Below are 26,399 nucleotides of genomic sequence, written 5' to 3' on the forward strand. Positions count from 1 at the left end.
CTTTTGTAAGACAAATCCCACCAAAAACATTCTGTAAAAAACTAGCCAAGTCTCGATGGAGCTGCTTGTTTATCTCTAAAAAGTAATGAAATCTAGACAAAGTCGTGCCAAGTCTAAGGCTCCTTACTGCGATTTATTTATTATTATAGTTAATGTTGTGTGACTTGGCCGTTGAAGGGTACAAAACCAGGCGACAGGTTGGTGCAATGGTGTCATGGAGCACCTGGTTTTGTACCCTTCAACGGCCAACTGAATAAGAACTGGTCAAATAATTTAATATTTTATCTGTAGCTTCCCAATATATCTATGATAGTAATATTTATGTTGTTAAAACCCCTTCACTAAGAATTCTGATGTCCATAGAAATAATCATAAGCTTTCTATCAGAAAGTGTCGTGTCCGCAAAGTACAAAAGTCAATCGCTGGGCAATGCATTAATTTTTATAACAAGTTACCTGATGATGCTTTAAGATTCACCTTGCCAGCTCTTAAGAATAACTTAAAAAAGTCATCGTTGTTAAAGGCTTATTACAGAGTCAAGGGCTACTTGACAGACAAACATGCATGGTCCAAACCAGAAACTGTAAAAACAAGTAGCAATTAAAATTATTTTATTATGTGTAGAGTTACAGGTGACACAGCTCAGGTAAGAAAGCACATCAAATATTTTATGTAGGTACAGCAATCAGATTTATATAAAGTATATTCTCATTTCTTTATTAATTATATTTTTCTTTTCCTTTTGTAAGAATTCGATATCATATGTTTTCTGAAAGAGCTACGTATTTGTGTGATTTGATATGACATATATTTTTTATAACCAAATTTCTTTAAAGAATTAGCTCTGTATGTAAGTGCATGATTTCTATAGTAATCTAAATTGTATTTTTTCTTATTTAATGCATGTTAATTATAAGATGTAATGTTTTGAAAAGATGTGTCCCGCCGAGTTTCTTGCCGGGCCATATTGGGATAGCTCCAATTGAGGGGGGATTTAAATCTTCTCGGAGAGGTGTAGGGTTAGAGCCGGTATAGCTTTATTTGACGTTCATAAACGCATTGTAATATGCCTACTTGAATAATAAAATATCTTTATCTTTATATTTATCTTTATAATAATAAATTTAAAAGTTCAATCCTTGCACATAAAGCACACGACATGCTTTTCTTACTCGTAAGCAAAATTTTCCTAGTGAATTCATGGCTCTAAGTCGTTCGGAGATGTTTAAAAATGTAAAGTGTAGCCGACGACGTATATCGCGGGCGTCCCGATAAACATCCCCGGGCGGCCGCAGTGCTTTGTTTACGTTCTATGCGCGACTACGTGATGTATTTAGGCTACATGCCCATTGTAGAGCCGGAACTTTTCACAATATTATTAAACGACCAGATTATCCATCAACATATACGTAGATATATGTTGTTTATATAATATAAGCTCAACGAGGCCCATTCAAATAGTCATTTATTGTTATCATTATGCGTAATGGATATGATCTGTCAATTGTGTGGTTGAAGAAAAGTTGACACTATTAACAGCTGATATTAGATGATATTAGGTACACATTGATAACAAGTAATTACATACTATCTAAATAAACCTCATGCATGCATTCCATAATCAACTAGGAACCCTTACACATTATAGATTTGCTATGTACGTCTGTCCGTCCGCGGTTTGCTCCGTGATCGTTAGTATTAGAAAGCTGCAATTTGGCATGGATACATAACTCGTGCATGGCGAATGGCGAGTGGCAAAAGAATGGTACAATAAAAAGGAGAAAAATATTTTATATATTTTTTTTATGTGAAAAAAATAATCTTTCTTCTTTAAAAAACGAATAAGGGCACCAACAACCATTTTTTTAAGGTGATTATTTTCGGAAAATGCGCTAACCATGGGTCCAAAAAATGGAAAAACAAAACTTAAAAGAAAAGCAAGTGCTTTCAACAAAAACTATAGCGAACATGATCGGCGGTATTCAAATGATTGCAGAAAGTCTTCTCTTCTTAGCAAAAGGACGTACAAAGCGCTGCGAATGTACTCCCTTATGCTTATAATGTAGGTACATTATATTAAATTATTAAATAATAGCCCCCGGGGGTTAGCTTATTTCGACAGAATGGTAAATACGGAACCCTGCACTGAGCATGGCCCCACATGCACTTGGCCGATTTTTGAACCATAAATACTAATTAGTTTTAATAACAAAACAAGTACCAATTAATTTTTCGTCCGGCGAGATGAAAATGAAATAGTGAAACAATATTTTTTTCGTGACTATATCCTTTACTTATACATAAATAGCATTGCTATAGTTGTCGTTTAAATACATATAATGGACGCGTAACTTAAAAGAAAAGCAGGTAGGGCTTGCGTGATCACGGTTAACGAGAAATAACTGCTTAGGTCCTGGACAAGGTAAGGTAAGGGAATTTGTCATAGCTTAAGGACCTATTTATTCCCAATCTTAACGTTTACCTAGAGATTTTTCAAATGATTCTGCTTGGAACTAAAAATATAAAATGAGTATTAAAGTTGTAATTTACTGTAAATGCCTCGGTAATTCATACGATATAATGTATTTCCTACGGTTCGGCAACACGAACATCAAGCGGTAAGACTGCTCTGCTCGGCGGTCTAACAGCGACTGCCTGTAATTGTCAGTGACGTCACCATGACGTAAGCGCTTGAAACGTCTATACACTACACGTTTACTTCCGGCACACCCAGCTGCAAAATTGCACGGCCGCTTTATAAATGAATTAATTCACAATGTGTGCATGCAATTTTGCAGCTCGCTGTATTTGCAGTAGAGGTATGTGACTGCAAATAGATATAAAAGTAAATACCAGTCCCGTGCTACATAAACCGTAGCAATAACGCATACCTACATACTACACAAGTGAACGAATTATCTTCGACTTTTTATTTAAGTAAATCTTTTAGAACTTTTGAAGTATCAGTGCTACCCAATTATAAATACATAGTTGACTGTAGAATCAAATGTCATAAATATTAAAAATCACTTATTTACTTAATACTTTTTTGGGTTGGCAAGTATTCCTTGTAAATGCGGCGTAATACCGTAATTACGGCTTCGCGTATATGAAGCAATTTAAAAAGTGAGATTCTGCAAGAGCTTTAATTAAAGTTGATCAAAGAGCCGACACCGACAGCTAGGGGATGACTGAATCAACTGAATCCGACTACGTATTAAAAAATATGACGAATTCACAACATATTTAAGATTTCACAACACAACACAGACTTATTGAGATTTATACCTATATTAACGGCCCGATTCGACGCAATGCTTATAAGAAGCCACAGTGATACGATACCGATTTGTCACTGTCAAAAGTGACTTTTTTTAAATGAAGAAATGTTAAATTATAAGCATTGTTCAAATCGGGCCGTAAGTATAAAGATAACATGGGGGATTGTATTGTATTTACTAATGGGGAAACGACTATAACTTAACTATGTATTTTTGAAACAATCTTGCTTCAGAAAGAAATTTTGGGATCAAATTTTGGGAATAGGTTGCCGAGCCGTGGTAAAACGAGGAAAGCAATTTCAGCGTTTATGATAATTCTTCAGCAAGGGCTTAAAAAAGGGGTTGAAACTTTGTATCGAGTATGAAAACATTTTTGAGTGCGAGTGAAATATATAACAACCAACATACAAATCCATGCGTACGCTGTCGCGGCCAACAGCTATTATACAGGGTGATTCATGAGACGTGAGCTGGACTAAGCCTACACAATCAGTAAATGTTAATGAATCGTTCACCATCATATTTAAGTAAAACAATCACGCTTTTTATCTGTTATTTAACTTTTTCTTAAGGACAAATTTGATTATCTACAATCATGGACACCCTACAACACTTAATTAACAAAGATAAAACCTCTTTAACCGTTATGACAGCACTTTGATTATGAAGAAAATAAAATGTCACACTTGAGTGAGATACGATTTTATAAAAGTAACCAGGCTCCCATGACATTCAATTTGTCACTTATTATGGATAAAACAAAGAGGGTGACCATAAATATCGTAAATAAAATAAAACTCTCTTTTTTGAACAGTAAAAATTAAATTAACGTTAATCTCACAAATACTGGTACGAAACAGTTGCTGATAATTTACCGAATATGCAGGCTTGATCCTGCTCACGTCTCCTGAATCATCCTGTATATGTATCTGTTTTTTTCTGTGTAGGTGTTTCTATGGTTATAAATAAGTACAGTGGAGGATCAATAGAACTGGCGAACAATGTAAACAAACCAATTTGCCTTCATTAATTTCTTATCTCGCACTTATTAAAAGTACTGATAGACTTGAGCATTCACCCGGGCGGAATATCGAGCATACGCAGGTTTTAAGAGGGAAGCATAGCTTTTTGAATATAACGAAATAACGTCAATTTTTCTATGAAATTCCATTTCGGGAGAAAACGGTTTCCACTAACTAAATCTTAACAAATCACTTTGATTTTGATGTCGATCGCTTCAGCATAATAATTTCTAGGTTTATAGGTTTCGCTTTTGGGGATTTCTTTCGTGTTGCAAATTTTTGAAAAAAAAAGGGAAACCTGTAAACCTAGGTTTTCATTAGGTCAATAACATACTACAAAATCATGTAGAATGGAAAAACATTTTCTCTTTCTGTATGGACGATCATGTGTGGCATACTCCCCTCTTAAGCCGATTCGACGAATTGTTTGACGATTCAAGTTCCCGGGAATCCTCATTACAAGCGAAAGCTCAGAATGTAGGCTAAGCTATCTTATCGACAGCTTAGAGTAAGACCAAGATAACCATGCAGCGATTTTTATATCATAGGCGCAAGGTTATTTAAACGACATAATTTCATCATCGCGATTTCGGGGTTTGTGCCCTAGTAAAAGTTGTTCAGTATGACCTATATATTCATCCCGTAAATTATTGCAGGTGACTAAATAAACCACCTGTATGTCATATGCTAGCAAAATCTGTGATATTTGTTTATATTACTTAAATATTGCGGGACATCATTTTCCTATCTGGATAAGTATTGACATTTTGAAAAATATATTTACATCATTTAATCCAGCAGTGGCAGCAAGGTTCCATTTTTATCGTTTGTCACTATACCAGTCACTTTCGGACTTACATACTTGTTAGAACATGACAGGCATGGTGATAAAGAGCCGACCATCTTAGCCCTACAGATAGTACAGATATAAAAATGGATACTACGTTTGTATGGAGAAGCGGTCACGTGACTTGGCCGCCTTTCACCTTAATCAGCGTTCCCACTATGTCGTAATTGTCGTAAACGACAGTTAGTCGTCAATAAATAATAAATATCCAACCCACGACAAGACGGCTAGCGTTCTATAAGTGAACACGTCCATTTAAATGTACACTTGTATCAACAGGCCACGACCCACGACTATCTGTCGTTACGACATAATGGGAAAGCGGCCTTAAGTGAAGGACCCGCGCAAAATCACCTTTTTATACAAACGTCCCCATTTTCCCCTCTGGATATTAACATGTTTGAAAATATTTTGACACAATTTGTTATATATCAACCACAGCTATACAGCGTAGGGACGTCTGATTTTTTCGAGCTTTTAATTATTATTTTGTAGGAGTTAAGGTAGAAGCATTTAAAATTTTGTATGAAATCTGTTTTTCGCTCCTAATTTTTACAATAATATTAATAATACAAAAATCGATAAAAGTCAAACGTAGGGGCATAGCTATGGTTAATATTACTTAATGTACATCAAACCATGTAAAAATATTTTCCAAAATGTCAATAAGTATCCAAACAGGAAAATAGGGTCTACGTTTGTATGAGGAATCGGCCGTCCTTTTAAACGCTTCGCACACCTTACGTAATTCAGTAACTGACGTCAGAGACGCAGCAATACGTAGAGGTGTCAAGTGTCAACATATATGCATGCCTGTCGTCAGTTACTGTTTAAGAAAGGTGTGAGAAGCGCTTGAAAAGTTCAAACTTTTAACGCCTGCAATTATTGAGGAGCAAAGTTCAAACTAACAGTATTATTTAGAAACCGCCGAAAGGAGTAACATTTGCAATGTATCATTAAGTACCGTTTCTACGTAGCGTAGGTGGTAGATGACAGAGTTATTTAATTGTAAGACTTAGCTAGTTACGGAGCTAAATAATACTCTAATCATGAAAGTATTGAAGCGAACATAATACAAAACTCGTCCGAGTTTTATTAAGTAGTGTACTCTAATCTCTCTCATAATAACAGCGAGGAACTTTGTTAGGATATGCCTACGTTATCATTAAGTAATACAAACTATTATTGAAAATGTGTACCTACTACGTATGTAAGTACGTATATATCCGCTAGCTTAGTGCTTATTATTTAATAATAGGTAATATTACAATATAGGTAACAATTTATATGCTATGCCTATTTGCTTATCCCAGTAAGGCCTAGTTTCACCTTTAGATTGGAACTGGATGTTCAGATGGCAGTTGTTTTCGTAAAAAAATGTGTGTAAAAAATAATATGTGTCAAACTTATGAACGAATTTCAAACAGGCGAATTTGTTTTACAATATCCATAGTTGTTTCATATACAAACCATAACAAAATATAACTAAAAATTAGTTTGACTCCTTTATATTATAATCAGCTTTGCAATTTGCAATAACAACAACAAAACGACTTTCGTTTGCCTATCAGCGCACCAAAACCAACCAGACAGGTGATCTTTCTGTCTCGTTTATACACATGCGTTGCTAAGCTATAGCGCGCTCTTTCGTCCATTGAACTCTGCTACCCCTCCCCTCATGCCACTGCGTACGCCGCGTTCGGCTCCCTTAGTCAGTTCGGCGGCAGCGTCTGCGATAAATTGACGACACGTATTTATATTCAGTTAACAGTGTAATAAACCATAAGTTGTGTGTTTAGCCCATTAGGTAAGTTCCATTTATTTAAATATATGTTTGCTGTTGACTGTGTATTTTCTGCTATCACATAACGTGTAAATAAACGAAATGTCGTTATTTGGTTTCACTATTCAGTATTATTTTGTAATTGCTTTACTTATTTTAGTTAATATATTTCTCTAATTATTGTTCCAGTGTGACAATGGCAAAAGTTGATGGTGATGAAAACGAAAAAAGAGCACTTGATTGCCAAAACCAGGATATATTACGTAAAATATTTGAAAAATGTAAATATGAAAGTGTTCATGGTTTGCAGAGACCTTTAGAATTATATAGAGAAAGAGTATTGTATTACACGGATACAACAGAACACGTATTAAATGCCGTATTGAACTCTGAAAACGTTACCTATCGACCTGATTTATTTGATCGAGCTGTTATAAATGATTCATTAAGAACAATGTATTCGCAGCAAGAGTCATTTTCGTTTAATGATATTTACGAGAAAATAAAGGAGAAAGTTAAGGTACCAAACTTAGATAATTTGTGCCGTGCTATGAAACAATTGGGATATAAACCGATGAATACTAATTATGGTCATATTATAGCCGAAGATCCTAAATTTACTTATGAAAGATTTCGATATTTAAAAAAGATAACTAAGTTAAGAGCTTCTTCCAAAGCAATTTACTACATAGACGAAAGAATAATAGATTTGAACAAAACTTTTAAAAAGCCTTGGCTTGATGATCGTGAAGACGTTACCAAAAATGAAGGATACGTCTTCTTCCATATTGTATCCAAAAACGGACTGGAAAAAGGATTATTTTGTAATCAAGCTAACGCGGAAGATTTCAGCAAATGGATTAGTGACATTGTTTTGTCTTTTATGAAAGCTTCAAGTGTCATAATAATGGATAACAGTCCGCTGCATGGAAAAAACGGTTATTGAACCAATATCTAGGCACCATTCTAAGGCCGAAATGTTAAACTGGTTACAGCGTAATAACATTCCATGCTCGCCGAGTATGCGTAAAGCCGAATTATATGATCTCATTGCACGATGTCCCGTTAAGGATAGGCAGTATCAACTAGATCTGATTTTTCAAGCCCATGGACATGAAGTTCTACGTCTTCCAGAAAATTATCATGACCTGTCTATGACCGAACTATTGTGGGAACATATCCTTTCGAGCTCATTCTCGTTTGAAACAACCAACGTTTTCAACTTAAAGACCAAAGTGTATAATGCCATAACATCCATTCGCCAGGAAAAGTGGCTTCAGTTCGAATCAATTATTAATGACACCGAAAAGAATATATTGGCCGTTGACGAAGCCATCGAGCAGGCATTGGAGGCATATGAAATTGATCCAAAAGATGTTGTGTAACTAGGGCGAGATTTTTTTTGTATTACGTTTCCATAATTGTCAATGACTCGCATATGTAATACAACAAATAAACGATTTTTCTTATTTCTGTTATTTGTTTTAAATTTCCTATAGACCCGAGCACTTTTATATTCATTTTTTTGAAGATTAAGAGAGTCAACACTGCATGTACGGTCATTTTCAGAAGAAAGTGTACCCTGTCCTTTTTTTTTAAACCTAACAAATTTTGGGTTATTTCTAATCCCACTTTTGTAACGCAGTTAACCATACATGATATATGGACCGTTACATAACTGACATACATTTTGAACCTACGGAAAATATTCTTAGAAACGCGTAACTCTTCAGTATTTATTTAATCTTTATTGCACAATACATGAAGGTACAAATGGCGGACTTAATGCCTTAAGTATTGCCATAAACAAAGCTAGGTTAGGTTAGGTTAGTATAAGTATATAAACCGATGAAATTTCGTCATATGTGGCACAATACCGCTTTTGGATCGCTTTGAGGTTTTTAGTTTCAAAGTTTTTCAACAAAATTATGTATAATTTTGATTATGATACTTGTCTATTTGTTGTTAATTGTTTGTATAATAGAAAAAGTACCTGGGCGACCGAGCTTTGCTCGGTTATAACTATTTATTGTAATATGGTGGTGCATAGGTGAAAATCTTAACTAATTTTTTTACTAAATTAAACTTGTCTAAATACAATAAAATTTTAAAAATTATATATAAACTTGAACATATAAAAAAAAAACATAAGTTAGTCACCGGGCGAGATTCGAACCCGTAACACTTGTTTCTCGCCATCCGCGTCTTAACCCGCTGGACCAGACGGACAGTGGCCGGCAAAACGAAATTAGCGACCATATTCTGCGTCGAAAGAAAAACGCATGAAAACTCGAAAACACGCGTTTTCCCAAACATAAGACTATCTAGATCGATTGTATACCCCCAAAAACCCCCATATACCTACCAAATTTCAGCGAAATCGTTAGAGCCGTTTCCGAGATCACAGAAATATATATATATACAAGAATTGCTCGTTTAAAAGTATAAGATAAGATATAGTAAGTTAAAGTATCATTACCTGCCTGCTATAGTTGCTTTCACATGTACAGACCAACAGAACCAACTGTTTTCATCGTACGTACGATGTTAACTTACAGAAATAAACTTTTTGTTGAACATACATTTGAAGAAGAAAAATCGTACGAATAATTGGGTTGAGTTACCACATTGGCCATTCGGTAAAATAAAATGCAATTTGAAAGTGTGTTTTACATTGAACACGATTTGCGAATGATCACGCATTCATCACGCAAAGTTTTACATTGCAAATGTCTGGAAAGTTAAATAAGTAAACTACACTGCTACTACAAACAATAATTTTAAAAATACAGCAATGTTTCATTGTTCCGGCTCATGCTGCCAAGCCGTCCCTTGGCACATCAAGCGCGAACCCCCCTTATCACACGTGGCGTGGTCTCAGTATGACAGGTAGCGGGCGAGATGTGCTAACGAGGGCCACTGCTCTGCACACGTGCTGTAAACTGGTATTTTCTGTATGCAGGCGACAACAAGTTTAGTCCCCTGCCTGTATTGCCGCGTACCAGAGAAGGATCACTCCATCATTCGCCGGAACTATAATAGCTAAGCTTCTTGCTGGATTCTCCTCGGCTGAGCCAAAGTGAGCAAACCAGAGACAAACCCCCGTTAGCGCAATGACCCGCGCCATAGAAACGGGTAAGTAATAGAACGTATACAAACCTATAATATATCACTCTGAATGTATAAATTCAATTTGTATAATTTTGATCGGAATAACATTCAATTGCAATAACATGCAATATGTATAACAACGAATTCTATAATTGTAAATTGTATAATAAACACTACATATGTCATTGTTTACGATAACATTAGAAAGGTATAACGTTGAAATAATATAATATACAAAACAAATATCATACATTAAAAATAAGCGCCTACTATTTGTGTTTGTGTTGTGTGTGTATTGGTTTTTTTTAAATTATTATGAAATGAGCAATGTATTTGAAACATCTATACTATGCGAATTTATATTTCAACGTAGTTTGCTCCGTATTTATCTATTACAGATTGCAGCTTTTTTCTGTGGTAATTCTGGTGCTAATTTCTTTATCTAGAGGGTCACAGTTCTAACCTAACCTAACCCACTTTTCTGTTAACAGTTTCTTTTTCCGAAGCCTCAGAGTTCTAACGTAACCTGCTACCTATTCTGGAAACAATTTATTTATCTAGGGGGTCACAGTTCTAACCTTTTTTTTTTTTTTTTTTTTTTTTTTTTTTTTTTTTTTTTTTTTTTTTTTTTATACAGGGGAAATGCATTACGCATACCACCCGGGCGCGGGGACGGACCCGGGTGGTTATGTGGGACTCCCAAGTGAGTCCGGTATACCCACTAAAACCACCTGTTTGTCGCCTCGGTGCTGTAAAGCGAGGCCACGGGAACACCAGTGCACACCACCATGACCTCGCAGCAGACGGCTATAAGCCTCTTCTCCGGGAAATTGATTTCCCAACCGGCATTTGGGGCAAGCCTAGGTTTTGACTCGCCCTTCACCTCGAGGACCTAGTTTCAGTCGGATGGCTGTCGGCCCCGAACGACTGCCACCCATAGGTCCTCGTTAAGGCGGCAGGCGACGGTCGTGGGCGACCCGCCTCCGCCCGGCCCTTTTGCGCCGCAGCGGGTGAGCTTCCGCAGCCTCTTCCCGCGCACGCTCCGCAACTTCCTTTTGGGTCATGACCACCTCACAGAAAGTGGTCATGGCTTTCCAGCATCGTTTGCTTTCCGTCATTGCCTTTACGACGGCCTGCAACGACAGATCAACCCCGATGGTCGCAACCAAATTGTTGCGCGGTGCAACCCAACTTGGACAATCCGCCAGTGTGTGTTGCGCCGTGTCTTCTGCACTGGTACAGTGGTGACACGCTGGCGTTGGCTCCCGTCTGGATTTCTCACACAGGTATTTGCCAAAACACCCATGGCCCGAGAGTACCTGTGCGAGGTGGAAAGACACCACACCGTGTTGTCTCCCGATCCATTTTTCGAGGACAGGCTGAATCGCGCCGACTGTCCAGTGACCGGCGCATGGGTTTTCCAGCCTCTCGCCCCAGTTTTGGAGAACCGTGACGCGAGCATTTATCCGCCAGCGTTTCACCTCCTCGAGCATAGGCTCCTGGCCTCTAGCTCGCGCCTCTGCAATCCGCCTATATATTTCCGCCAGGGCTTTTGCCTCCAAATCCCAGGGCGGGGTCCCGGCCAGTCACAGTTCTAACCTAACCTAACCCACTTTTAGCAGTTTTTTTTCTAGCAGTGTGTTCTATGAGGTTTGAAATTCTAGGTCATCCTACTAATTTTACTACTTAATTATATAAGATGATATTTATATTTTAATATGTATATATTATGACAGTTATATGAAATGAGCTTAACTTATATGTATATTATACCAAACAGCCATATGTATGTCGTATGTTATATTATTTTTATGTTATACTAATTGAAAGTATACGTTTACTTTATTATACATAAGATTAGTATACATTTTTAACGTTTGTAAACTGAAATTATTCCAAAAGTGCGTATATATTATAGGACGCACCCCATAGAAACGGGGAGATGTAGAAACGGTTTGAGGTATGGGGTGAAAACTTATCTCAAATAATCCTCTGTAGCTTATTTTATATAGATTTGATATGAGATGTGAACTAATATAAAAGTTCGTACAATAGTCTGTGCCTCATTTATGTGCACTTTACGAATAAAACTAATAAGGTAGGATTTGTGCCCGGGCCCTCATTGTTGAGGTTATACCTATTTTAGAAACCCAATATGTAATATTAATATAAGTTAGGTACTCGTATTAGTTTCATCCCACACCTTCGTCTGCGCGGAACGATGATGATGATTGATAAAAACTATCCTATGTCCTTCCATGGGGCTTCAAATTATCTCCATAACAAAGGGCCTGGGTGCGTAGCCAACGTGGAGGACTCGCGCGAAATCGCCTTTTCATACAAACGTAGTCCTCATTTTCCTCTCTGGATGTCTGGATGTTAACATTATTGAAAATATTTTAACACATTTTTTTGTATATCAACACAGCTATGCCTCTACGTTTAAAAAATAATAATAATTGTTATTAGACTTACGAGCATTTAAAATTATTTATAAAATTTGTTTTTGGCTCCTAATTTTTACAATAATCAAACAATCGAAAAAAGTCAAACGTAGGGGCATAGCTATACTAATATACATAAAATTATGCAAAACTATTTTCAATAATGCTAATATCCAGAGAGGAAAATGAGGACTATGTTTGTATGGAAAAGCGACCGTCCCCTTTCCTCTTAAACGCTCCGAATCAAACGAAACGCAACTCACTGACGCGCTAATATGGAAGAGTGATAGCGAGCGTTAATTATTGGCACGTTGGCTTAGCACCCTGGCAGGAACTCATCCACGAATTGCCATTTCCCGGCCTCTGCAATAATGTAGGTACTATTTTCCAATTCATATTTTTTTGTTAAAAGGACCTATGTGCTGAGAAGTGACGCCCTTTGCTTGTATGGCTTTTTCATATCATGTGAAGGAAGAGAACCCTCCATTATGCGTGGCCCGACACACATTTGGCTATTTTTTTAGGCAATAAATCGGAGGATACCGTAACGTCTACTAACTATAATTTTATTTTATTATGAAATTAAAAATTAAATTCATAACAAAATCATGCAATGACTTCCAATTTTACAGACTTCATAATTTCCTTTGATAGGTACTAGCTGTAAACAAAGTTACCGCGCAGTCCCGAGAAATGACATTGCAGATTTTATTTCACCACTTACGGTGTGCGGGCGTGCGCTGCGTCCTACATCCATGCTATTAAAGAGTAATAAACTTTGTTATGCCTCATAATATGCGAAAAGTCTAGTTAGGTAACAATTTTTAAGTCATTAGTTATGAAGCAAGCTCTATATTTGCAATAGCTTATTTTGAATTTGGTTTGAAGCGAACGGTGGTTATTCGATTTTATTTAAATACTACCGAAGCTTAGCTTAGTATAATCAAATAGTAAATCTGTACGCGTGAAAACTGCTCTCATATTTTGAGAAGGCGGTGTGCTACAATACGAATAACAAAAATTCAGACAATATCATACTATGTCACAGGTTGAGATATTGTTTAAGGCTGGCATACCTAATACTTAAGCGTAGGTACTATTTCAACTCACGTAATATCGCTTTTAATAATTAATTCAAGAAATAGGTAGGTTCAAATCAAAGTATTTTCTGTAGAAAAACACAACTCAACCTGTCTCACTAGAACTAATTACCGGCTTGACTATAGTTTGATTTTAATATATCATACTCTGAGGTTCAATATGTAGGCATAAAATACACGAAATAAGCGAATACGCTAATATAATTTTTTCTCGCGATTTCGGGGTTTGGTTCTGTAGTAAAAATTGTTTAGTGTGACCTATATTATATTCACCCCGCAGAGTATGTTCAGACGTAACAAAATTTATAATTAAATAAAAAAAGTAAATGTACTGATTGTAATGTTTTATTTATTTCAATACTTACTTACGAAGTAGGTAGTTAAATACCTTTAACATTTTTACCGTAAGCTAATAAGTGTGTATCACAGAATGAGCTGAAAATATACCTATCGACTAAACATAACTAAATAAAGTGTTATATTGACAATCATAAGGTAAACTTTATGTACCATGGAATAGGAGTCATGCTGTGATAGTTTCAGTCGCAGTGGGGTCACGCGCGACCCGCCAGACTCATTGTACCTACAACTAAAATACCCGCCATTTGTCACCTGCAGCCTGCAGCTGAATAACTTAAAACACCTTTACATCAGAACAAAGCCAGTGACTACGGTGTACCTAAGGATTACCTTAGTCACTGCCCAGCTTTAACTGATCCACATAACAAAACATTATCAATCCACCCTCCTTTGCTACATAATTTAGATAGGTATCATATTTAATACAATAGTATCTACACTGTTGAAGAGGCTGATGACCATTAGATGGACGAGTTATAGTTTAAGATATTTGACGAAATATAATTTACACCGATTGGTCATAAAATAAAACTTTATATTTACGAAAAAGGCAAATTACATCCCATCCATATAGCGAAAATAACTAATAATGATACTTCGTGTTCCTGGGATGATATCGATACGTTATTAAGAACATTTTTTTTTTCGACACGAATCGTATTTACTTTGGTAATAATGTTTCTTTAGATTAAACCATTTATTTTTATTTAACAACAGACTATAAATTAAAAAGCTGGAATACTAGTAAAATTTAGAAAAGTAACTGGGAACAAGATTGTTTAACCAAGTATTCTTTCTTCAGTACCCCTAGTGTAACTAAATTCGATTTCCAAACGTGACGTACGCGTTTGCGTTTAGTCTCATTTTGTATTGGATTTCGAAAGAGCGCGCCAAGCGGGACGTTTTGGAACCTCAAAATCCTATACAAAATGAGACTTAACGCAAACGCGTTCGTCACGTTATGATGTCGATCAAAGTTACACTAGGGGTACTGATTTGTTTTGACTTCAAGAAACCTACGGATTATGGAAGGTAGAGTTAAGGAATAGAATCTCCATATACCAAAAAGTGTCCGACAAAAAACCATAAATAGGTGGCGCTAGAATACCTAGAATACTTGAGAAAAAAATTTGATCATAGACAGCCCACTTTACTTCGTCAATAGCGCCTAGGTTCTTAGCTACTCTAGCGCTACTTTGGAGAGATTTGGAACTATTATTTATAGCTGACAGCTGGACACTTTTGCAATAGTTCTGCCTATGGAGATTATATTCCTTGCCTCTACCTTCCATACTACGGATAGTAACCATTTCTCAACCCAAAAAAGATCGACAGTGACGACAGCTGACGTACACGACACCAGACATCAAGACGCTCCGTGATATATGCTCTTTGGACGCTCCTTAACGTTCTTTTTTTTTTAGAAAACAGTCAGTCTTTTACAAATATGTCTGAAATAAAACAACTAAAATAGTTCTAAAGCTAGGAAGCTTGTAACGATTTCTATGTAATAGTTTTCTTAGTAACGTTTAGAAATAGAAATGTAAATTACGCAGGTATTAATTACCGGTTTAGTTGTGTACTACACGCATGTAACGTAACAAGTAAGCAACGTAACAAAAATGTGCGGTCTATGAAGAGGAGCTCTTTCGTACCAAAATGTTGTTAGCGATAATGTGCGCGTTGATTTTTGCCCTCAAAATGGATGTAGGGAGCTCCCTACAAGTCAATCAAGGTTATCATGTAGCTACTTAATAACCTTAAATAGTAGATTGTTAACCAAAGGATGAAAGGCGCTCTTTTTAGGGTTCCGTACCAAAAAGGTAGATAAGGAATATGGTGCGACTCTGTCCGTCCGTCCGTCCGCCGTCTGTCACATTGTTAAATATCTACAGAAGTACTTAAGCTATTGATTTGAAATTTGGAATAGTAATGAACAACGCTAAGCTAGACATATAAGAAGTGTAATTGTATTATTTTATTTATATGGACTATGGAAAATGCCTAATATAAAAAGGGGGCAAAATTTCAAAGTCTAGTATCATTTGAAAGAACTCAAATTGAACAATACAAAACAATTTTTTTTTTTCATAGTGAAAAAAAATATCTTATCTGCGAAGTTTACAAATGAAAAATTTTTAATGTAAAGATTACAGAAAAAATAAAATCAGGCCTCTATCTTGATAACTTTATATATTAACAAAAAAACATTTTATATTTAATTTGCAATTTAATCCCGTTTGCGGGTGTTTATTATAGTTGAAATTCCAGTGATATTACACTACGGAACCCTCGGTGCGTGAGCTGAATTAGCTCCCACTAAACCGGTTCTTTTTTAGGGTTCCGTAGCCAAATGGCATAAAACGGAACCCTTATAGTTTCGCCATGTCCGTCTGTCTGTCTGTCTGTCTGTCTGTCTGTCTGTCCGAGGCTTTGCTCCGTGGTCGTTAGTGCTAGAAAGCTGAAATTTGGCATGGATATATAAAACAATAAAGCCGACAAAGTCGTACAATAAAATCTAAAAATTTAATTTTTTTAGGGTACCTCCCCTACACGTAAAGTGGGGGTGAATTTTTTTTTTCGCTTCAACCCTAGAGTGTGGGGTATTGTTGGAAAGGTCTTTCAAAACTAATAGGGGTTTTCAAGAAACATTTTTGGATAAAGTGAATATATTCGGAGATAATCTCTCCAAAAGAAAAAAAAATGTGTCCCCCCCCCTCTAACTTTTGAACCATAGGTCCAAAAAATATGAAAAAAATCGTGGAAGTAGAGCTTAAGAAAGACATTAAATGAAAACTATAGCGGACATGATCAGTTTAGCTGTTTTTGAGTTATCGCAAAAAGTTTTCCCTTCATAGTAAAAAGACTTACTTTAATTAGGTACTGATTATGCAAATTTGCCTATTTGTTTAACTCGGGTGAAAGGTACCGTTTCATCCCTTGGTTAACAATTTACTATACTTTAAGCTCCAGTTTAGCTTATTGTGACGGAAGAGTAACTACGGAACCCTACACTGAGCGTGGCCCGACATGCTCTTGGCCGGTTATTTCTCCTGTCGAGGTAAATTGGCGCTCTAACGCAGCTCTTTCATCCGAGTTTAACACACTACTTTTCATTTCATATACCAGGAAAGTAAAATAAGTAAAGTATAAACCTTTATAGTATTTCTTGAGGGTACTTTAAATTAAAAATGTAGGTAATATAAAGTATCGTTATTTACGGAATGGGGAGATAAACATCAGAATAGAAATTGTATGACAAATCGTAACATGTTTTAAAATGGTAAAAGAATAATAATACAGTAATTAACTTTCCGTCCGCGAAAAAAGTAGTAGAGATTGATATTAATAAAGATCTTCTTGCACTATTTTTGCTTCAATAAGACGAATATTTCCGAGCATATTGGAGAAAAGGTACTTATACTACCAAAGACAAAATTCGAAGAAGGCATAATGTTATTTTTTATACATTGTTATACTTACAGGTTAAGTAAAATCTGATTGCAAACATTCGGAGAGACATTCATAATCCCTTTATCCAATAAGCCTCGAAGCGTATTTCGAACAAAAGAGTGAGCAGTTAAATCCCAAGGTAAAAACACGTTCTCGACGATGGCGCTAAGCCACGTAATTTTCATGTGGGTAACTCCTACCCCTATTTTAAGTTGTAATTTTTTTCCAAAGCTTCGACTGCTTTAAGCCGATGAATAATATTAAAAATGGCTATGAGCTTGCTTAAAAGTGTTGAGAAGTACCCTCAATTCCTCATGGAATCCATCATCAAAACTCAAGCTTGACAAAAATGTACCTTGAAAACCTAACTGCTTCACAAACATGCGAAAAGAACCAATTGCTAAACGTGAACTATGCGGCGTTGAAGAGTTCCATTCTGCTCATCATCAGCAGTTCCGCTTCATCAAATGTCACCTCTACAAATGTAAATGCTTGATTTGATGATGAAAATACTAAGTTCACTATATGTATGCCTTTAACATTTGAAGAGTTCTCTCGATGCCTCATGGACCCCATCGTCAGAACTCAAACTTGACAATAATTTGTTTTAAAAATCTAATTTGCTTCACAAACGCAGTGAAGAGGACAAATCGCCAAACGTGAACTATGCGTCGTTGAAGAGTTCCATTCTGATCATCATCAGTAGTTCCACTTCATCAAATGTCACTTTTTAAATTTAAATGCTTGATTTGTTGATGAAAATACAAAAATCACTATATGTATTCTCTTCACATTTGAAGAGTTCCCTCGATTCCTCATGGATCCCATCATCAGAACTGAGTTATGACAAAAACGAGACCAATCTGTATGTATGTATATAGATTCAAGGAAAAAAAATCATAATCGGTTCAGAAATGACGGAATGATTTAATAACAAACATTAAATAAAAACAATAAAAAAAACATACACACCGAATTGATTGGTTAGTATTTTTAACCGACTTCAAGATTTCAAAAGGAGGAGGTTCCTTTTGAAAACTTGAAGTCGGTTAAAAATACTAACCTTAGAAGGAATATAAATATAGGAATCGAATAATAAGAATCGACGTAGCCCCAAATCAGTTTGCTTGCAAAGCATTTACTATGGGTACTAGGCGACGATATGTACCTAGATAAATACATACTTTGCTTATATGATATGAATCAGGAACAAATATCCGTTCATCACACAAATAAATGCCCTTACCGGGATTTGAACCCGGGACCATCGGCTTCACAGGCAGGGTCACTACCCACTAGGCTAGACCGGGCGTCGATAAATGAATATTTTATATAATTATGAAAAGATACGATAATATTAACAATATTCTAAAAATATGTTTATTTATATTAAAAAGAAATCACCCACATTAGTATTCCAACTTTGCTAATAATACTTTACGCGGAATTTCTCGGCGCTAACCATTTCATATAAAGAGGTTGTTCAACAGAAAAAGTTGGCAAATTTGTCTCGCCCGGGGCACACATTATCTCCGCTCGTATTACATTATAAATGGGTGTGATTTAGCAGAAGCTTTCGTTGCTAGCAGAACACCTTTGTTAACTTTAACCATATAGGGCAATTTCAAGCTAATTAATTACGATTCTTCAGTTGTGTCTACATTTTATAAATTTTAAAGTCAGAAGACACCCATCCTGAAACTTGAAGTGTTTTGTTTAATTTTATTTTACTCAGGCCGGTCCTACCAAAACGTCTGTAACCGTACTAAGTTGGTTAATATTTGGATATAATATGAAATTTGAAAAGCTTATATATATACTTGAAATAGATTGTTGGTAGTACATTAATACTAACCTGTATGTATAAATAGTTGATACAATCCGCTTTTTATATATTATAATTAAAGGCCAAAGATTCTACGAAAGTTGCTGTTTTCAGTTTCAAACCAAGTGACTCATTATGATCGCTTTTATTTCAATAACAATGAACTAGATAGCTCTCTAAAACTAGCCTAGTCTGTCGATGTGTGTGTTAATGCGATTTTTTTCAGATTCTGTCGGTGGGAACCATTAGGGTTGAGTATCCGCAGGCAAAAGCAGATTTATTGTATTCATTTTTCTCCAGGAACGTGCAAATCTCTCTGCGCTTAGCGAAACCCCTGCAGTCGTTTCGTTGCAGTTCTGGAGGTAAGGTTAAAGCAAGCTTTAACAGTTAAATCTCCAAGTTTTAGCAATTTGTATAATTCTCGTTTCAGGTAAGAATAGAAGTTTAGATATAAATATGTAGAACATAAAATATTTATCATAATCATTTGATTTTCCTGTATACATACAGAAAAAAAAGGACAAATACCTAAAAAAATCTAAGCTAATATTTTTGGTCGTTGTGTTTGTATTTGGTATTAGTTTATTTGGTTTTGAAGACCGGTCTGGCGTAGTGGGTTGTGACCCTGCCTATGAAGACTATGGTCTTGGGTTCAGATCCTGGTAAGGGCATTTATTTGTTCCTGAGTCATGGATGTTTTCTATGTAAGTATTTAAGTATTTATATATTATATATATCGTTGTCTGAGTACCCACAACACAAGCCTTCTTGAGCTTACTGTGGGACTTAGTCAATATGTGTAAGAATTTCCCTATGATATTTTATTTATATCACACATGAGTATACGTACAGTTATTATCAACTCACAAGACTGGAATATTATATTTTTAAGGCACCTTTTTTTTTTTCTAGGGGGGAAAATGCATTCCGCATACCACCCGGGTGTGGGGGGTGACCCGAGTGGTTATGTGGGACTCCCGTCTAGGCTAATGAGGCCCACGGTATATCCACTAAAAACCCCCCATATGCCACCTCGCCGCCTTATTGGTAGGGTTACAGGAACGCTTGCGTACTCATCCGCGACCCCACCGGCGGCAGCCGCCCGCGAGCGGCTCCTTCGCGAATGCCCGAAGGCCCTTCACGCGAGGCGCGCCAGATGGTTCGACGCGCCTTCCTCCTCGGCCTCCGTCCTGCAGTGTAGCGGACCCCCCCGAGCCCGCCACAAGGAGGCCACGGGCGCCAGAAAACTCCCCAGCGCCCGGCGGCAGATGAGGTCCATGGTTCTGCCGCAAACCACAACTCGGCTGCAGAGGACAGGGAGAACGGCACACCGTAACACCGACACTCCTCTTCCTCTGCAGCCCCACCAACGCCGCTACAGCGGAACGGCCCCGCCAAGGTCGCAGGGGATAGGGAGAGTGGCGCATCGTGATACCATCACGCCTCTTCCCCTGCGATCCCACCTCGGCCGTCGAGGATAGGGAGAACGGCTCACCGCAATACCGACACTCCTCTTCCTCGACGGTCCACCTCCAACGCGTCACAAGCGGGCTTACCAAGCCCACTTGGAGCGTCCTCCTCGAGCCAGCCCGCACCCCAATCAGGCCGTCCCTGGTTGCCTCTTCGCTTCACCGTGGGAGACCAAGCCACGGCTACTAAGGCCCTCCACCACGACAAGGTGGGCAACCCTGGTGGGGATCTTTAAGGCACCTATGTCAAAGCTGTGCACACCAAAGCAAGTATAATGCGGATAATATTTTTCTAAATCAAGCTATGAATCTACTACAAGACTTATTTAAAAATCCTATTTGTTAAAAAAAATAGTTGTTTCGCTCGACGGCAAAATTTGTTTTCTTCCCGTGTCTTGAAAAGCTTACAATACTCTATACCTATTTACATTTTTAACTTTCAATATATCTACGATAACATAAATACGAGTAAGTACCTATAAAATATAATAGAACTTTATTTTTCCTGCGCGATAACTTGACCAAAACACTATAATGTGAATTAATTAAATTCATAGCGTAACGAGAAGTGTTTTTTTTTTAATTCGTATTTAGTGCCGAACCGCCATGCCTAACCACCGAAATGCATGCACAATATGTTTCCTTATTCTAGTAAGTTGATGCCTCTAAATATATATGTACATTTAGCTACTAGAGACTGATAAAAACATTATTTGCAGATTTTTATAACATGTGCCAACGGTACGAGCTCAAACGGTAAGAGCCTGATATTTGTAGTATATTTTACCCTAGTATATTTAAGTAGGTGGGTCAAAATTCTAGTTGTTGTCTTGTTTTTTGTCCCCAAAAAATGTGACGGAGTGTAGCTTTTTAAATTTAGTTTTAAATGTTTTTCGTGGTAAATGTAATCTACAGCTAAAAATACATGCAATAGCACTAGTCTTTCTATTTATTTAATTAAAGACAAAAAAACAAGCGTGACAACGAAAAGAATTTTGACCCAGGTACCCAAGGATCGGACACACCACTGCTCAAAAGACTTAAGGTAAATTTGAATTAAACAATTGTTTTTATCTTGTTATGATACGACCTTGACACGACTCGTGGTGTGTACGGTATTTGAATTGTTTCATGTGATGTTTTCGGCAAAGAATTTTAAAGCAGTTATTTACATTGGGCTCCATTTGGATATGTTATAACCGTCCCCATCACTATACATAACCGTCCACGGTATGGGGACGATTACAACAATGGCACGCAAATTGGAAAATGACTTGCTGAAGAAAAAATAATGCAAGTAGGTTCTTCTCTTCCTTGTCGTGTCCACATGGCTGAGGGACGTGACGACTGAGGATACTCTTCACCAGTGCTCTCCAAGCCGCTCTATCTTAGCAAGTAGGTTAGTCATTTTAAACTTATCATAACCCAAAAGAGCTGTTTGAGCTGTATTGCAATAATATAAGCGATCAATATTTGTTTGTTTTACAAGGGGGCAAAGTTATTGTTTAACCGCTCGTGCTAATATTGATACCCGAGCAAGCGAAAGATTCCAAAATTGAACCACGAGCGTAGCGAGTGGTTCGAGAAGTGTAATCTTGAGCGTTGCGAGGGTTTCAATGCACGAGGGTTAAACAAACTTTGCCTACGAGTGAAACACAAAATTTTTCACCACACCAACACGAGGAACTATGGAATAGGTACCAAAAAATTCTAATGAAATCAAATCCAAATGAACGTAATAAAAAAATAATCATTCAAAAGTCAATTCTACTAGCTAACATAAGGAAACCACTTAAAATTTGCATTTGATTACTTTGCCCCACCTGTGGATAAAGTACAATTTTCTCATTCGTTTTTGAACAATCAAGAGGGCCTTTACCAGTTGGTGTGGTGAAAAGTAATATACGCGGCCTATTTTGGACTGAAATAAATGAATTGAATTGAAAATAAAATTGTTATAACTGTACCCCTACCAACACAAACCAGCATTCCCTTTTTTAATGTTATCATTAATATATAATGGATCGATTCCAGAACGTGGCAGTCGCAGCAAATCGGAAGAAGAGCAAAAAAAAACAATAGAACGCGAACGCAATTCTTCAGATGAAGATAATTCAGACTCAGGTAGGAATATAAATATATTAGGTATTTATTTATTTAAACTTTATTGCACAAAAGAAAACTTATCGTACAAAAGGCGGACTTAATGCCAAAAGGCATTCGCCACCAGTCAACCTTATTATATGTGTAGTAATGTTTATATTAAGATATATTAGCATTAATAATATTAATAAACAATAATAAATATTTTCCATTTAATCCTACTTAAATAATTAACATTTTAACAAAAATAACTATGCTGCTGGAACTTCAAAAATTATCCTATGATTTATAATACTTAAATTAGAAATCCCAGATCAACTTTAAATTATTTTTATAGCGCTAATTTTATTTTAGACCAGATTAAGTTACAGGTTATTAATATAAAATTACTACGTAGGTGTAGATAGATCTGATGCCGAAGTGGACTCTGGGCCAAAAATTACAAGAGGTATATTACGCGACCAAGTTGCCAATGGGGAAGGTAAGATGAATTTTAATTTGTAAACACTTCAACTCCATCTTCTGCACTATTTTGATTTTGAACCACTTGTCAGCGTCAAGTTATGACTATGATTTTTACACACCCGTGGAAAGGCTATGTTCTTTCTTTGGTACCAGGTAAGCAGAGATGCATTTCATCCTCTAGAATGCAAAGTATTTTTAAGCAAAATTTAAGTTGTTTCTTCACGTTACTAATAGAATTCGCGTTTGAGCACTGATTGTGATAAATATTTAAAAGCATTTATTTTCTTCTCGGTGGTGAGGTAAAAAATGTTATGTTAAACTCGGCAGCAAAGCGTGATTACCTTTCGGGTTTGAAAATTGAAACTCACCAGTTCAGTTCAGTTCAGTTCAAATATACTTTATTCATGTAGGGCTAGCAACAAACACTTATGAATAGTAAGACAGTATTACATATAATTATCTTAAGCTAATTATCAGAGCAATTTATTGATGTTGTAAATATTATTCCATATATAATACTAATGAATATAATTCATAGATCAAATTGAATACTAAGAATTTCACAAAATATCGTCATACAACAAAAAAAAAACAATTGTACAAAAAATACTAGTCTAGAATGTTTCTAGAATAAATTCTAAATGTCAAACAAATGAAATAAAAAATAAAAACAACAAAGGAAGTACATGCATTGGAATATCCATTTCATCATCATTATTCAAATATAATAAATAATTAATCATTTGGAATCACAATTAATCCCACGTTGTTTTATCATTCATGTAGTCTTGTGTGGTGTAATAAGCTTTAGAAATAAGTTTACGCTTTACATGGTTCTTAAATTTATTAATTGATAACTCAGTAATATGGTTTGGAAGTTTATTATAAAATCTTACACAATTACCCATGAATGATATTTTAATTTTATGGAGCCGAGTGAAGGGCACTGCGAGCTTATGTTTATTTCTAGTATTAATATTATGAATGTCACATTTTTCTTAAAATAGGCAATATTTTTATGCACATACAGAATATTCTCATAAATGTATTGACAGTGCACTGTCATTATGTCAATGTCCTTAAATTTATCTCTAAGTGAGTCTCTATGGTTCATTTTATATATTGCTCGAATAGCCCTCTTCTGCAGAACAAAAATGGTATTTATCTCTGAAGCACTGCCCCATAGTAAAATACCATATGACATAATGCTATGAAAGTAACTAAAGTAAACTAATCGAGCTGTTTTCACGTCTGTTACTGACGGATCTAGCTCACTGCAAAAGCTGCAGAACTCAGTCTATTCGAAAGAGTAGCAATATGGGGACCCCACTGTAGTTTAGAATCTAAAGTTATTCTTCACGCACCAAGCTCGTGGTTCAAGTCAGGAATTTTCCACTTGCTCAGGTCTTAATATACCAGTAAGCACTAGGAGTAAACAACAAGGACGACAACTATGCTCGCTAGTATAATAAATTTAAACATTTTGAACCGTGTGTAACCTTTACGTTTTTTGTATATTACCTGTCACGGACATCACGTTTCTAATTTAAAGGTTCTTTTTGCGATGGCAAAAAAAAGCCCTTCACGCACCAGTTTTTATTCAACTAACTTAACCTAACCCTTAAAAGCAAAAATGTATGAATAATGTGGGAGAGAAGGGAAGTTTATAGTTAAGAGATGATTTTGAATTACATCATATTTCCTATGCTTCGTCTTCTTTGTTCGCGTAGACCTCCCCCGCTTAGTATTCCGCACTTTCGATCCTCATTTCACCATTTTCATAGGGTAGTATCCCTGTGACAAAATGTATCTCATATAGCTTTTCAATTTAAAAACCTCTGTAAATTGGACAATATAATATGTTGGTAAACTTTAACGAAATTCGTTCAGCCATTTTGTGTGATTAAGCTAGAACATCCAAATCGGCAAACTTTCGCATTCATAATATTTTAGAATATTCTTTGGTACGTAAAAATTAATGTTTTCACGAAAATCTCGATCGGTGCGCCAGTCCGACTCCAAATCCGCTCGTCGCAGAATTATTTCGTTAAAGCTCGTAAAAAAAAGCAACCAGGATTGCGATTTTTAATTGTATGTAACTGGAACTCTTGGCGCACGAGTCCGAATATAACTTTACTTAAACTAATTAATATTATACTAGAAAATAGAAAATTTTGAAATTTTAATGTACAATATGTTGACTAAATATTTCAGCTTCGGATGAGCGACGCAAAAAACGTCATGCATTTTTTTACCGTAAGTTTTTCTGTGATACGATACCTGCCTTGCGCTGCGATATTTTATAAACTGTAAATAATAAATTAAATCAGATTGTTATTGAATAAACACAAACATTTTGCAAGTCCTTATTTTGTTGCAGGTGCCGAAAAACCAGTGCGCTGGGAAGAATAGTTTGAAAACAATAATTTCAATATAGTATGTTTGCGCATTTGATATGTGCCATGGCAATTATTTTCACCTTGATATCTTGATACTGTCTTGCCGTATGTACCTACACACTTCCAATCCCTAAAAACCTAGCTTCTTAAGACGTTGCACGTTGCTCTTCTGAAATTAATGAATAATTCAGCACTGAGATTCCCACTTCGTTCAATTTTAACTTTCACTCGGTTTATTTGATTAGGCTCAAGCTTCTGTTACCTACTGTGATTTTTTCTCGATATTGATTTTTAGAAACTGTTGACGATAGAGGGACTCCACATAAATAATGTATGACTATGTTGAAACTTTCGACACTATATTGCAAATACGTTTCCATGAAAGCTTGTCTAAGTCTATATAGGTAGGTAATGTTTGGCTTTAAAAAAAAATTCTACTCGTAAAGAAGGCATATAATTCTTATATCGATATTAAAATAAATCCAATCATAATGTTTGTACCTAATCATAATCATAATATTGTTTGTTACAATATCTTGTATTTTAGTATTTTATAATGTACTCTTGACGATCATAATATGAATTCTTAAATATTGACAATAATTTATAATGCAATGTAATAATATGAAATAAGTAAATATGAAATATTATATCATATCATATTATACACCAAAAAGGTTAAATTTTGAAACAAGAGAATGTTTATCATTTATTATTTATTTATCAGGTTAGTTAGT

The 26,399-nt window shown here is 36.0% G+C and overlaps 1 protein-coding gene and 1 pseudogene across 1 annotated transcript; both read left to right on the forward strand.

Annotated features, from left to right (window-relative positions):
- The first annotated feature begins 6,387 nt into the window (after positions 1 to 6,387).
- Positions 6,388 to 8,406, forward strand: LOC133516020 (uncharacterized; annotated as a pseudogene).
- A 12,842-nt stretch (positions 8,407 to 21,248) lies between these two features.
- On the forward strand, positions 21,249 to 25,717 carry LOC133516021 (uncharacterized). The gene is made up of 6 exons (XM_061848698.1): positions 21,249 to 21,346; positions 21,415 to 21,451; positions 22,730 to 22,819; positions 23,196 to 23,279; positions 25,478 to 25,519; positions 25,644 to 25,717. Exons 1-6 carry the CDS (start codon positions 21,302 to 21,304, stop codon positions 25,673 to 25,675), a joined length of 330 nt encoding a protein of 109 aa, XP_061704682.1. The 5' UTR covers positions 21,249 to 21,301; the 3' UTR covers positions 25,676 to 25,717.
- The last annotated feature ends 682 nt before the right edge of the window (positions 25,718 to 26,399 follow it).

The sequence above is a fragment of the Cydia pomonella genome, chromosome 3, assembly GCF_033807575.1.
Source record: "Cydia pomonella isolate Wapato2018A chromosome 3, ilCydPomo1, whole genome shotgun sequence".
NCBI classification, from domain to species: domain Eukaryota; kingdom Metazoa; phylum Arthropoda; class Insecta; order Lepidoptera; family Tortricidae; genus Cydia; species Cydia pomonella.

Excerpts from the sequence above, each read along its gene's own strand:
- LOC133516021 (XM_061848698.1), top strand. The coding sequence starts at position 21,302 with ATGCCTAACCACCGAAATGCATGCACAATATGTTTCCTTATTCTA. Across the intron at positions 21,347-21,414 it reads CAATATGTTTCCTTATTCTA|ATTTTTATAACATGTGCCAA; the intron begins GTAAGTTGATGC and ends CATTATTTGCAG. Across the intron at positions 23,280-25,477 it reads CCAAGTTGCCAATGGGGAAG|CTTCGGATGAGCGACGCAAA; the intron begins GTAAGATGAATT and ends TAAATATTTCAG.